At 44.1% G+C, this 15000-nt stretch overlaps 1 protein-coding gene across 1 annotated transcript in view; it reads left to right on the forward strand.

The window, feature by feature from the left end:
* The window catches only part of LOC117249410 (thyrotropin-releasing hormone-degrading ectoenzyme-like), a 282617-nt gene that overhangs the window by 18017 nt on the left and 249600 nt on the right, over positions 1-15000 (forward strand). Inside the window, exon 3 of the mRNA XM_033615055.2 lies at positions 13311-13587. Coding sequence (XP_033470946.1) covers positions 13311-13587 — 277 coding nt within the window. The remainder of the gene's footprint in view (positions 1-13310; positions 13588-15000) is intronic.

The following is a 15000-nucleotide window of genomic DNA, read 5'->3' on the forward strand; positions in this document are numbered from 1 at the left end:
ACAGAACCGCCGTCTCATGTTTTAATCTAGTTTCTGCTGAGTCACATTTTATGACATGATGTCATCGTTTATGACGTGAGAGACAGTAGAATTCAAACCGAAGCAGATTCAGATTGATGCCGTCCATAAATGACTTTAACGTTTATTTATTTCTGCCATTAAACAAAATAAAACCACCGTCTGTCCGTGGCTGCTGATTTGTGGAGCTCGTCGTGCTTCGCTGTGATTGGCTGAGAGCGTATTTATGTCTCTGATCTAAACTCTGCTTCACCCCGGCCTGTTTGCACTTTGCTCTGCTGCACAAACACAAACCCACACAGACCCTCTGCTCCGCGTTTGTCGTCATGAAATCGTTCCCTCGTGTTGATAAAATGTTCCCGCCATGAGCGTCAGAACGTTCCCAAAGCTCAGACTTCTAACAGAAACCCAAACACCCGACAGAGCTGCGTTCTTTTATTTCCTCCTCCTCAGATCCTGCGAGGAACTTTTTCATCAGACAGAGGCTGTTTTTGCTTCCTGTAACGAGGAGAGGAATTACAGTTAACGAGGCAGCTAACGAGGTGGCGGCTGATGAGGAACAAAGATGTCGCAGTGTTAACGAGAGAGATGGCTGATTAACGAAGGTTGGCTGAGAGTCTGCGCTTTAATGGAGGGGAGACAGAAGCTGATTGGTCAGCGGGTCCACCTCTCTCCTCTTCATCACTGAGCTTCTCTCTCTCTGATAGATTCGTCCAGAGCTCAGATGAGATGTTTCAGATCGATACTGCGCTCTCCCTCTCTGCAGCGTGTGTCAGAAGGAAACCTATATTACATGGCAGTCAACTGGAGCAACTTAATGCATTCATTCAGTCTCACACACACCGAGGACGAAGACGAGGAAGAGGAGGAGGAGGAGGAGGAGGAGGAGGAGGAGGAGGGAGACGAAATACTGCTGTGTGATGGAGGTCTTCATGAATCTGAGATGTCACTCAGGACCTGACAGGGACATGTGACTCTCCTGTGTCCACTCACTTCATCTCAGAGTGAAAAATCTCAACAGCTATTAAATGGATTATTATTAAAGTCATGATACATCACAGACTGAACCATAAGTTACATTCAGAAAATAAAATACACAGCTGAAACGGCCTCGACGTAGCAACCGTGACGTCACCCGTTGGTTTATGGACTGCTGTGTTGAAGCCTCACGTTCCAGCCAGAGATGACCATATTTGGAGGAGCGAGGGTGGATCTGACTCACTCAGTCTGTTTCCAGTCACAGTGAAGTGGAGCATCTAACTGGCCTACTGTCCTTGTCCCAGTACACAAGCACGGGAGGGGAATCCATTTATTGAGCCAAGTATGTGCGACTCCTCTACGATAGGTGGAGATATGCCCCCTTTCAGCTTGTTAGTATTGGACCTTTTTCCTGTTGACCTATTACGTCACAGACCAAACAATGGACAAACAAGTTAGCTACGGTTAGCTAGCAGCTAACTGCTACCATGGTGGACAACTTTACAACTCTGTACATTTGGTCCGTCCAAAAAGTCACGGCTCTGGATGTAGATTTCTCCATGTTGTTACCGGCTTCTTCTTCTCTTACACATTTAATGCTATTGGACTTCCGGGTCAAAGCCCGGGGCGGAAACTGTGGAGCATGCTCAGAGCGCCTCGGCCAGTTTGGGTCTGATTGACTGTATACATGCAGGAGTCACATGATCTGGGTGTGTTAGTCCCACTGTGACACATTCACTGCAGGACCATTTCACTCACACTGACATGTTTACGTCTGTTTTAAAAGTCCGGATTAAGTCAGACTAACATGTTTACGTCTGTTTTGAAAGTCCGGTTTAAGTCGGACTAACATGTTTACGTCTGTTTTAAAAGTCCGGTTTAAGTCGGACTAACATGTTTATGTGTATTTTAAAAGTCCGGTTTAAGTCGGACTAACATGATTACGTCTGTTTTAAAAGTCCAGTTTAAGTCAGACTAACATGTTTACGTGTATTTTAAAAGTCCGGTTTAAGTCACACTAACATGTTTACGTCTGTTTTAAAAGTCCGTTTTAAGTCAGACTGACATGTTTACGTGTATTTTAAAAGTCCGGTTTAAGTCACACTAACATGTTTACGTCTGTTTTAAAAGTCCGGTTTAAGTCAGACTGACATGTTTACGTGTATTTTAAAAGTCCGGTTTAAGTCACACTAACATGTTTAAGTCTGTTTTTAAAGTCCGGTCTAAATCGGATGAACATGTTTAAGTCTGTTTTTAAAGTCCGGTTTAAGTCGGACTAACATGTTTACGTCTGTTTTAAAAGTCTGGTTTAAGTCGGACGAACATGTTTACGTCTGTTTTAAAAGTCTGGTTTAAGTCAGACTAACGTGTTTACGTCTGGTTTAAAAGTCCTGTGTCAGTCACACTAACATGTTTACGTGTATTTTAAGACTGACACAATGAATTTATTTTCTCTGTCGTCATGGAAACGTACCGACAGACAGCAGCAGTTGGTGGCAACGCCTCTCAGACAGCCTGTCAATCAAGCAGCCCTGCCCTTAGAAGGGTACTTCGCCCATTTTCAACCAGCTGTGTGTCAAAACACTGTGTGCAGTATGTGTGAATGAACTGTGGTTAACTTCCCTCCATCTAACCAGTGCTTAGATATCCCTCCTCGCTGTCCGGTGAAACGCTGCTGGATGACATCATTCAGGACAGCCACAGCGTCTGCGTCTGTCTGCTGAGCAGGTCGAGTGCAGAAACTGAACCAGACAGAAACTCTGCTGTAAAACAGCATCAACAAAAATCAGTCATCCATTGTTCCCAAAATATCGATCAGTGTAGCTTTAATATTTCTCCTAATGTGTAATATAGACATGACGGTCTCATGAGGCAGCGAGCACGAGGAACAATAATGATAACTCACCTGTTGCTGAGAACAGCTGAGACCTGAGAAACCTCGTCCTGTTGGTTCTGTGTGACTCATGATCATCATGTTCACTGCAGCTCAACATCAGCAAACCTTCCTTTGACTCCTTATAGCAAAAACACTGCAGCCAAATATTATAATATGTCCTGTAGCACCCTGAGCTGCTGGCCTGCCATGACTCAGAGTGTCCTCCATGTTTGGACAGAGTGTCCTCCATGTTTGTTTGTACCTGCTTCAGTCTCTCTGTTGGTGTGGACCCCCTTTTATCCCCTACATCCTCACATCCTAGACCCCTTTTTATCCCCTACATCCTTACGTCCTGGACCTTGTCTTATCCCCTACATCCTTACCTCCTTGACCCCGTCTTATCCCCTACATCCTTACCTCCTTGACCCCGTCTTATCCCCTACATCCTTACCTCCTTGACCCCGTCTTATCCCCTACGTCTTATCCCTACATCCTTACCTCCTTGACCCCGTCTTATCCCCTACATCCTTACCTCCTTGACCCCGTCTTATCCCCTACGTCTTATCCCTACATCCTTACCTCCTTGACCCCATCTTATCCCCTACATCCTTACCTCCTTGACCCCGTCTTATCCCATACATCCTTACCTTCTTGACCCCGTCTTATCCCCTACATCTTATGCCTACATCCTTACCTCCTTGACCCCGTCTTATCCCCTACATCCTTACCTCCTTGACCCCGTCTTATCCCCTACGTCTTATCCCTACATCCTTACCTCCTTGACCCCATCTTATCCTCTACATCCTTACCTCCTTGACCCCATCTTATCCCCTACATCCTTACCTCCTTGACCCCGTCTTATCCCCTACGTCTTATCCCTACATCCTTACCTCCTTGACCCCATCTTATCCTCTACATCCTTACCTCCTTGACCCCATCTTATCCCCTACATCCTTACCTCCTTGACCCCATCTTATCCCTACATCCTTACCTCCTTGACCCCATCTTATCCCTACATCCTTACCTCCTTGACCCCATCTTATCCCTACATCCTTACCTCCTTGACCCCATCTTATCCCTACATCCTTACGTCTTCTTCCCCACCTGTATCTCCTCATCCTCACCTCCTCGATCCGCTTTTATCCCCTACATCCTCACTTCCTTGATCACCTCTTATCTCCTACACCCTCATCTCCTTCTCCCTCGTTCCATCAATAAACTCTCCTCCATCAGTCGCCATATATTATTATATATTTTACACCAAACATGATGAATCAGCCTCTTCATCGACTTCCTGTGTAAAACTATAGCTGCAACACACACACTCACACACACACACACACACTGCAGTCGTTTCAATGTGAAAGCAGGGAATTGCAATTTGAGACGTTGCTTAAAGAGATCAGTGTGTCCTGTGTGTGTGTGTGTGTGTGTGTGTGTGTGTGTGTGTGTGTGTGTGTGTGTGTGAGATAGATATAGAACTGAATCACACTTGTGACACGCATAGGCATAAATGTGCACACACACACACACACACACACAGAAAAGCACCTGACTCAACAGTTTCGCCTTCAGTCACATCTCTGAATCTGAATGAGGTGTGTGTTTCTGCATGTGTGTGAATGTGTATGTGTGTGTGTGTGTTTCTGCGTGTGTGTGAATGTGTGTGTGTGTGCATGTTCAGCATGTCATTAACGTGCCTGTGTACTCCTCTTCTTCTTCTGTGGTGTCTCCGCACAAACATAATGGCAAACATTACAGCAGGAAATGATGTCATTTTCATTTTTTCCTTCTCGGCATTTGGGAGACGAAGCGAAGCCTCGCCGCATGAATTCATGCATGAGCGTGTGTGTGTGTGTGTGTGTGTGGGTGTGTGTGAGTGTTTACATATTTATGTGTGTTTATATGTCGTGGTTGCCGGGGCAACGCTGTCGGCTTGGTTGTCAATCAGGATTACTGTGACAACAAGCGTTACCCTGGCAGCAGTGACTGTTGGCAACCTGCACGATGTCACGTCTCGTGTGTGTGTGTGTGTGTGTGTGTGTGTGTGTGTGTGTGTGAGTGTGTAACAGACTCGTCCTGTCGTCTAATAGATTCTCTCTTTATCTCGCCCCTCTCAGGCTCTCTCCATTATTCTCTCGCTCTCTGTCTTTCTTTCTGCCTCGCTCAGCCTCTGTTTATTATTCTGTTTCTTCCTCCATCTATCCTCCTCCTCCTTCCTTCATCATCTCTTTTTTTTCTTCTCACTGACTCTGTTGTTCACCTCTTTCTGCTCCTTATTCTTCACCTCTTCCTCCTCCTCCCTCCACTCCTCCTCATCTCATCTTTCTTCCCTCCTCCTTCCCTCTTCTTCTCTTTTCCTTCCCCCCTCCTACTACCACTCATCTTTCTCCCCTCCTTTCTCCTCTTCCCCCCCTTCACTTCTCCTTACCTCTACTTATCTTTCACATCTTTCTTCCTCCTCTTTCTCCTTCTCCTCTTTTCCTTCCTCCTCCTACCTCCAGCCCTCAAGCTCCTCTTCCTCTCTCCCTTTCTCCATTTCCCATTTTCCTTCCTCTATTTTTTCTTCTCCCTACACTCCTCCATTCCATCTTTTTCTCCTCCTTCCCCATTCTCCTCTTTTCCTTCCTCCTCCTACCTCCACCCGCTCTCATTTTTCTGCCCTCCTTCCTCCTCTTTTCCTCCCTCTTACCTTCACTCCTTCTCTGTCTCATTTCTCCCCCCTCCTCCTTGTCTTGGTTATCTTTTTCCTCCTACCTCCACTCCTCCATCTCATCTTTCTCCCCTCCATCCTCCTCCTCCTTTTCCTCACATATCCTCCCTCCTTTTTTCGCCTTCTCTCCCCCTCTTCCTCCTTTTTCCCCTGCATGTTCTCCTCCCAATCTTTTTTCTCCTTTTTCGTTCTTTTAAACATTTCTTCATCGCACCACCCCAAGTCAACCACTTCCTCCTCCTCCTCTCCTTCTCACTCCTCCTCATAGCTCCTCTTCCTCTCTTCCTCTTTCATCTTGCACGTCTTCAGTTTTCTATCTTCCTCTTTCTGTCCCTCCTTTTTTCCACCTCTTTTCCTCCAGTCACTCATCTTCCTCTGTTCTTCCTCCTGCTTCTCCTCCAGCTCCTCCTCTCTCCTTTACCTCGTCTCTCTACACCTCCTTTCAGTTTCTCTCCTTCTGCCCTCTTCCACTCCTCTCAGTGCTCCTCCTTTCCTTTTCTTCTCCTCTCTTCCCCAAATACCCCTGAATTCTTTCACTTCTTTACTTCCTCCCCTCTCACCTCCTTCTCCTCACATCCTCCTCTTCCTCTTCAACTCTCTCCTCATCTCTCATCCCCCTCTTGTTCTGCTCTTCCTCTCTTTCACATTTTCTTCTTGTCCCTCTCCTTCTTCTCCTTTGATCTTCCCTCATCTTCCTCCTCCACCTCTTCCTCGTGGTCCTCCCATTTCTCCCTCATCATCTTTCTTCTTCCTCCTGCCTCTCCTCCAGCTCCTCCTCTCTCCTTGACCTCTCTCTGCCCCTCCTTTCAGTTTCTCTCCTTCTTCCCTCTTCCACTCAGTGCTCCTCCTTTCCTTTTCTTCTCCTCTCTTCCCCAAATACCCCTGAATTCTTTCACTTTTTTTATCTTTCTTTTCTCCTTTCTTTACTTCCTCCCTTGTCACCTCCTTCTCCTCACATCCTCCTCTTCCTCTCTTTCATATTTTCTTTCTCTTCCTCTCCTTTTTCTCCTTTGATCCTCCCTCATCTTCCTCCTTTTTTAATTTTGTTTTTATTTAAGCTTTATTTAACCAGGCAAGTCATTAAGAACAAATTCTTATTTACAATGGCGGCCTGGCAAAAGGCAAGAGCCTCTTCCTCGTGGTCCTCCCATTGCTCCCTCATCATCTTTCTTCTTCTCTGCCTCTATTCTTCCTCTTTATCTTCCTCCTCCAGTGAACCTCCTCTGTTTTGAATATTTAGTGCTTCGTGGCGGCTCCTGATACTTTTCTCCTCTTCCTCCTGCTCCTTCACTTTTGTTCCCTCTTTTTATTTCCATCTTTCCTTTTTTCCCTCTCCTCCTCTCTCCACCTGCACTCCCCTCTCCTCCTCCTCCTCCTCCTCCTCCTTTATACTCCTTTCATCTCTCCCTCCACAAACAGCCGGTGAAAAATGCAGGAGTGCGATAACGTAAAGTTTTGCGAGGGATTATTTGCTGGAGTTTTAATTTGCTTCCTGTTTCTGTCAGCTGACTGACAGACGGACGTGACAAAGCTGCGATAGTGAAACATTCAGCCCGGCTTAAAGAAATCAGGAGGAAACAGAACATGTCCTCGTGTTTATTTTGGATTATCTCTCTCTGCGAAGCTCCTTTTTCACACCCAACAAGAAAATCTGAACAAGTTAGAAAGTCTTCTTGTAAAAAACTTGAGCGTGAGGCAGCCGACCTGTCGGCGCCGACTTCACAGGATTATCCTTTAACCCTCCGAACTCTGATTCCACCTCAAATTTCTTCTTTGATAGCTGTGAAAGGTTCAAAGACTCAAACAGAATCCTGCTTTATTCAACATTTATGGATTTATTCCAGGACTCCAGTTGTGGGTGTCGGAGCTTTGACCCGAGTCACACAGCACAAGATTTAAAGCCAGATGTGAGAATATGATGAATTGAATTATGGGTCACTTCACGGGTCGTTTAATACAACAGCAATTCTGCTTAACTCGACATTTCATTTAATGACATCGTTTGGATCCAGGGCCAAATGTGAAGCAAATTAGGCTTCGTCAGTGTAATGATGTACAATGTGAGACAGTGCAGACTCAGGCTGCTGCCTTCAACGTCTCTGGCTGTGGCAGAGCCTCGTGGGAAATGTTGTGCATCAATGAGCAGGACTGATTTATGGCAAAACACTATTTACACCTTATTTTGAGACAGTTTGAGAGATCTGAATGGATCTGTGGAGAACAATCCCGAGTGGAGCCAAGAACAAAACCAATCAGAAATACTCCTGATGATACGTTTGTGCTTGATGGCTGACACACTGTAACTGGACCTGTTAATGAGGAGTGTAAATCACCAGTTTCATCCAGATGTGATACCGTATTGATTCTTTGGAAAACGATGCAATATTTACCGATGTCACAAAGTCCCCCACAATGCAGTTTTGATTCAATGTGATTCAGGGTCCTGCGATCGATATGAGACAATATCATCTGATCATTTAACACAGATGTTAAAGAAGAGCTGCTGCAGCTTTATTTGTTACTTTGGGCCATAAAAGATCAAAACAACACATAAATAATAAGTTCAGTGAAGCTGACTTTAAACTGACTCCACTAACACACAGGAAACAGCACATGGATCAGTTAACCTTCAGGGCTTTCTGTCAGAAATCTGTTCATTCTAATCCAAACCATCATCTGTTTCCTAAAACTTCAGGACCATCTGTCTCAAAGTCCTGAAGACAAACTTGTGTCTCAAAGTCCTGAAGACAAACTTGTGTCTTAAAGTCCTGAAGACAAACTTGTGTCTCAAAGTCCTGAAGACAAACTTGTGTCTTAAAGTCCTGAAGACAAACTTGTGTCTCAAAGTCCTGAAGACAAACTTGTGTCTTAAAGTCCTGAAGACAAACTTGTGTCTTAAAGTCCTGGAGACAAACTTGTGTCTTAAAGTCCTGAAGACAAACTTGTGTCTTAAAGTCCTGGAGACAAACTTGTGTCTTAAAGTCCTGGAGACAAACTTGTGTCTTAAAGTCCTGAAGACAAACTTGTGTCTCAAAGTCCTGAAGACAAACTTGTGTCTTAAAGTCCTGGAAACAAACTTGTGTCTTAAAGTCCTGGAGACAAACTTGTGTCTTAAAGTCCTGGAGACAAACTTGTGTCTTAAAGTCCTGAAGACAAACTTGTGTCTCAAAGTCCTGAAGACAAACTTGTGTCTTAAAGTCCTGAAGACAAACTTGTGTCTCAAAGTCCTGAAGACAAACTTGTGTCTTAAAGTCCTGAAGACAAACTTGTGTCTTAAAGTCCTGAAGACAAACTTGTGTCTTAAAGTCCTGGAGACAAACTTGTGTCTTAAAGTCCTGAAGACAAACTTGTGTCTTAAAGTCCTGGAGACAAACTTGTGTCTTAAAGTCCTGGAGACAAACTTGTGTCTTAAAGTCCTGAAGACAAACTTGTGTCTCAAAGTCCTGAAGACAAACTTGTGTCTTAAAGTCCTGGAAACAAACTTGTGTCTCAAAGTCCTGGAGACAAACTTGTGTTTTAAAGTCCTGAAGACAAACTTGTGTCTCAAAGTCCTGGAGACAAACTTGTGTCTTAAAGTCCTGAAGACAAACTTGTGTCTCAAAGTCCTGAAGACAAACTTGTGTCTTAAAGTCCTGAAGACAAACTTGTGTCTTAAAGTCCTGGAGACAAACTTGTGTCTTAAAGTCCTGGAGACAAACTTGTGTCTCAAAGTCCTGGAGACAAACTTGTGCCTTAAAGTCCTGGAGACAAACTTGTGTCTTAAAGTCCTGGAGACAAACTTGTGTCTCAAAGTCCTGGAGACAAACTTGTGCCTTAATGTCCTGAAGACAAACTTGTGCCTTAAAGTCCTGAAGACAAACTTGTGTCTTAAAGTCCTGAAGACAAACTTGTGTCTTAAAGTCCTGGAGACAAACTTGTGTCTCAAAGTCCTGGAGACAAACTTGTGCCTTAATGTCCTGAAGACAAACTTGTGTCTTAAAGTCCTGAAGACAAGACAGGATCAAAAAACTTTACTCTATCCAACCAATCCTTAACCACAGTGCTGTCTCGACAGATTGATTCCTCAGCAGTGATTTGTGACAGTTTTGGGGACATAGACAGAGTTAGTCGTCCTTCAGAAGGTGACGTCTGATCAGACGAGGCTCGTGTTGTCCTTGAGGACACGGATGAACAATGAGTTCCTTAATTTGGAGGACTTGGATCCAAACACGGCCGACCTGAGCACATCCAAGCAGAGAGAGAACACGGGCAGCAGCAGCAGCAGCGTGATGCTAAAAAAGCAACAATACGTCATCCTGTTTTTTCCAGTTCACACTTTCCATCTGCCTCAGAAACACAACAACAGTCCAGCTCTGATATCACATTAACAAACAGGTCCAAGAGCTGGGAGGAAGAGGAGGGGAAAGAGTGAAGAACAGGGAAATTAAAAGAAGGTGTAGAGATGCGACGACAGAGGGAGGACGAGAGTCTCTGTGGCAGCAGAGGGAACCTCATTAGCCTGAGAGTAATTTGGACCTGGCCGGTCTCAGTTTCTTGGAGGTGAATGGATCCACAAGGACCTCTGATGTAAAGTGAAACTGTAACTTTTAAAAAAATAACACAACCCTCCTCTCACGAATGAAAAGTGAATTCATAAGCAATAAAAGTGAAGCACCCTCGCTCATTTCAGTGCACTCCACGGGGGGGTTAACGTGAGCGATGGGGTTTCTGTGCTGCAGTCTCTGCTGGTCCGCTCTGACCAGATGCTTCTGATGAATAATGGCTGTAAACTTTACAGAGAGGCTGTTGTGTAATCATATTATTGAGTCAGCTCACTGCCATTATAGGTTTTATGAGGCACACCAAAGACATTAGGGTCAGCAATTAATTTACCAATGATGTACCATTAAAGTCACACAGGCTGGTTTGTGTTCACCAGATCAGCCAAAAGCTTTTTATTTGTTTAATGTTTCTCTCAAAGGTTCCACATTTGGGAAATCTGCTTCTTGGCTTTCTTGCCGAGGTTTGGTTAAAAGGATCGATACCATTTAGATGCTTGTACACCAGGTATGAAGCTACAGAGAGCAGCAGGTTATACCCACCATACACTGGGAGGTTTTATCAAAAGTGGGGATCTTGCAGCGTCATCGTTTACAGAGTACAACTAGATTCCCTTTGAGATTATTTCCCATCCTGCTCCTGGTGGAAAATATGACGCCAAACTCCCTTTAAGACATAAAACATATTAACAATTCTTTACATGTCTGCAAAAACACATAACTAGAAACACAGAAACACAAGATAAAAGCCGACATATGTCGACAGTATTCTCATCAGTTTGGCATCAATATAATCTGTAAAGAAAAACTGTAGAGTCTGTCAGCTCAGCTCACTGCCAGCCTCCGCTGATTCAACCTGGTTTCACTCAGAAGTCGTCGAAAACTGGCGCTTGGTGTGTCGGCTAAATGTAACCACGTGTGTGTGTTGGCTAAACATAACCATGTGTGTGTGTGTCGGCTAAACGTAACCATGTGTGTGTGTGTCGGCTAAACATAACCATGTGTGTGTGTGTCGGCTAAACGTAACCATGTGTGTGTGTGTCGGCTAAACGTAACCATGTGTGTGTGTGTCGGCTAAACATAACCATGTGTGTGTGTGTCGGCTAAACGTAACCATGTGTGTGTGTGTCGGCTAAACGTAACCACGTGTGTGTGTTGGCTAAACGTAACCATGTGTGTGTGTGTCGGCTAAACATAACCATGTGTGTGTGTGTCGGCTAAACGTAACCACGTGTGTGTGTCGGCAAAACGTAACCACGTGTGTATGTCGGCTAAACGTAACCACGTGTGTGTGTCGGCTAAACGTAACCACATGTGTGTGTCGGCAAAACGTAACCACATGTGTGTGTCAGCTAAACATAACCACCTGTATGTCAGCTAAACGTAACCAGGTGTGTGTGTCGGCTAAACGTTACCACCTGTATGTCGGCTAAACGTAACCATGTGTGTGTGTTGGCTAAACATAACCACGTGTGTGTGTTGGCTAAACGTAACCATGTGTGTGTGTCAGCTAAATGTAACCACGTGTGTGTTGGCTAAATGTAACCACGTGTGTGTGTGTGTCGGCTAAACGTAACCATGTGTGTGTGTCAGCTAAATGTAACCACCTGTGTGTTGGCTAAATGTAACCACGTGTGTGTGTGTGTCGGCTAAACGTAACCGTGTGTGTGTCAGCTAAATGTAACCAAGTGTGTGTGTGTTGGCTAAACGTTACCACCTGTATGTCGGCTAAACGTAACCATGTGTGTGTGTTGGCTAAACATAACCACGTGTGTATGTGTCGGCTAAACATAACCACCTGTATGTCGGCTAAACGTAACCATGTGTGTGTGTCGGCTAAACATAACCATGTGTGTGTGTCGGCTAAACATAATCATGTGTGTGTGTTGGCTAAACATAACCACGTGTGTATGTGTCGGCTAAACATAACCACCTGTATGTCGGCTAAACGTAACCATGTGTGTGTGTCGGCTAAACATAACCATGTGTGTGTGTTGGCTAAACATAATCATGTGTGTGTGTTGGCTAAACGTAACCATGTGTGTGTGTCGGCTAAACATAACCATGTGTGTGTGTTGGCTAAACATAACCATGTGTGTGTGTCGGCTAAACATAACCATGTGTATGTGTCGGCTAAACATAACCACCTGTATGTCGGCTAAACGTAACCAGGTGTGTGTGTCGGCTAAACATAACCATGTGTGTGTGTTGGCTAAACGTAACCATGTGTGTGTGTCAGCTAAATGTAACCGTGTGTGTGTCAGCTAAATGTAACCGTGTGTGTGTGTTGGCTAAACATAACCACGTGTGTGTGTCAACTAAATGTAACCACCTCTGTGTTGGCTAAATGTAACCACCTGTGTGTGTTGGCTAAATGTAACCACGTGTGTGTGTTGGCTAAACGTAACCACGTGTGTGTGTTGGCTAAACGTAACCACGTGTGTGTGTTGGCTAAACGTAACCACGTGTGTGTGTGTTGGCTAAACGTAACCACGTGTGTGTGTGTCGGCTAAACGTAACCACGTGTGTGTGTGTGTGTTGTTGAAGGAAAAAAACATCAGTTGGTGTACCGACGTAGTGCTTTTATTTTGAAAGAGACTGTATCAAACTGTACATTTCCTGTGAAAACAGAAGTGTATTTTGAAAACAGACAATGCATGTAACAGGCTGAAGTTGACACGGCGTCCCAGAACGTCAACAACCAACACACCCAGGGTACCTTGGACGTCATATGTGGACGTGGAAAGTCTGAATGGTTTATATATTCCAGCAGTTCTCCTGACGAACAGTCCAGTGCCAAAAATAGAAAGTCTATCTGTGGCAGCAGATGTTTAAATCGTGGCGAGCTGCCACAAATATATGAATATGCAGGAAATCCTGGAACATCAAGCGAGACAACAGTTTTTCCAGCATTTACAGAAGCTGTTGTAACGTCAGCATTGATTTATGATCAACACCTGACCTTAGATCAGGTAAAGGTCCAACCAGAGCCAGAAGTGTCCCAATTCTGTGTCAGTTTTTCATCCAGCTGGAGTTTGTTTTCTGCACGTAGAGTGAGTGACTTTGCAAAATGGTTTGCAGTGCTGAAAATAATCTCATCGTCATCCCTTGAACCATTTTAAGCCTCTCTGAAAGTCATTTCTCTTTTTTATCTGACAGTAACACGGCTCTGTTGTTTCTCTCGCAGGTACCTGGCGGTGACTCAGTTCAGTCCGATCCACGCCAGGAAGGCCTTCCCCTGCTTCGACGAGCCCGTCTACAAGGCCACGTTCACCCTCACCCTCCGCCACGACCCTCAGTACACCTCGCTCTCCAATATGCCCGTGGAGAGCACCTCGCTGGCGGACGAGGACGGCTGGCAGACCAACCGCTTCGCCCGCACGCCACGCATGTCCACGTACTACCTGGCCTGGGCCGTCTGTAACTTCACCTACAAGGAGACGCAGACCGACAGCGGCGTGACGGTCAGTCTCAACACACACAACAAAGTTTTATTACATGTCCGTGGCGTCTAAGTCCCTCCGAACATTTCTGCCTTTTTCTAACACGACTCAGACGATCAGGATGTTTTAGTTTAAGTACAGAGGACAAAAGAAAGAAAATATAATTAACATGTCTAATGAAGTCAAACTGCTACAAGGTAAAAGTCATGGAGATAAAAATAACAAAACTCTGCAAGCAAAATCATCACAGAGGTATTTTTCTTATCTCGTGATCCGGACTTAATTATCTGCTTTTCTTAAGATAAGAAATTTAAGTGTAGTTTAAAACATTTACCCTGTGATTCTGACTTAATGATCTCATTATGTGCCAAATACAAATGCTGTTGATTCTGTGTCAGCCGCCTTTTTTATTTCTACCCTCTCTTCTTCTGCGTCTCCCGTTTGTCTCGAGGCTGAGAGAGCAGAAAACACCGTGATGAAACCTGTGTGGATACAACAGGAAATAGAGAAGCTCGTTAGCTCAACACACTGACACATTTAAGGCCCTGATCACCTCTGAGCTGTGTTTCATATCATTAAGAACTTGTCTGCCGGCGTTAAAACACTAAATATCTACAGATATTTGACATAATGAAGTTTGGATAGCTTGATGTGTCAGATAATCAGATAAAAGACGTCCAGGAAATAACGGCTTCAAATGACACGTAACAAGTGTGCTAATCCTGGTTAGTATTTCTCAGCCGATGGAAATTTAATTAGGAAAACACTTTAGCATGACCATATTTGGAGAACATGTCAGTGTGTGCATCCTGGTTGAATATAGGTTTGACAAATCCTATGCAGTCTTGATATTTTTTGGACTGAGTATTTTCTCTGGTATTGATTTCACTTATTTTTGTGCCTGTGGAGGACCTGAGCGGGAAGAAAGAAAAATTCTGGGATTAATTTTCTAAATCTGATATAAACGGTCTTCTCTCCTGAGTTTATGACTCAAGAACAGGTGAAAGAAAAGGTTTTGCCAGGATCATCTTTCTAAGTTAAATGTTTTTCTCTTTTTCATCTGTGAAACAGGTGAAAAGAAAAATCTTTTTCCATTCAAAACATTTTTGCTTGTTGTCTAAAATCATTCACGTTTTCTTCCGGGTGAGTTTTAATTTCTCCTTTCACTCTAAATATAATGTGCATATATTGTTAGCAAGTTATGTAACATGACTGTTTAATCTGCAGATCTGCTGTTACAAGAAAACTTAAATCCTTTTAATCTGTTTTAGAACGAGAGGTAGTCGTGCACTTCAGCCTCTTGTGGCCAAAATGAGTACTACAAAAACAGACACTGGCCAAAAAAAAAAAAAATTTCAGCCCCTAAAGCTCTTTATTTTGTTTTTGTTTTTTTTTTTACTTGTTTTCACAGATTGAAAAAGTATCTTGGAAAAT

This window comes from Epinephelus lanceolatus, chromosome 23 (genome assembly GCF_041903045.1).
Source record: "Epinephelus lanceolatus isolate andai-2023 chromosome 23, ASM4190304v1, whole genome shotgun sequence".
NCBI classification, from domain to species: domain Eukaryota; kingdom Metazoa; phylum Chordata; class Actinopteri; order Perciformes; family Serranidae; genus Epinephelus; species Epinephelus lanceolatus.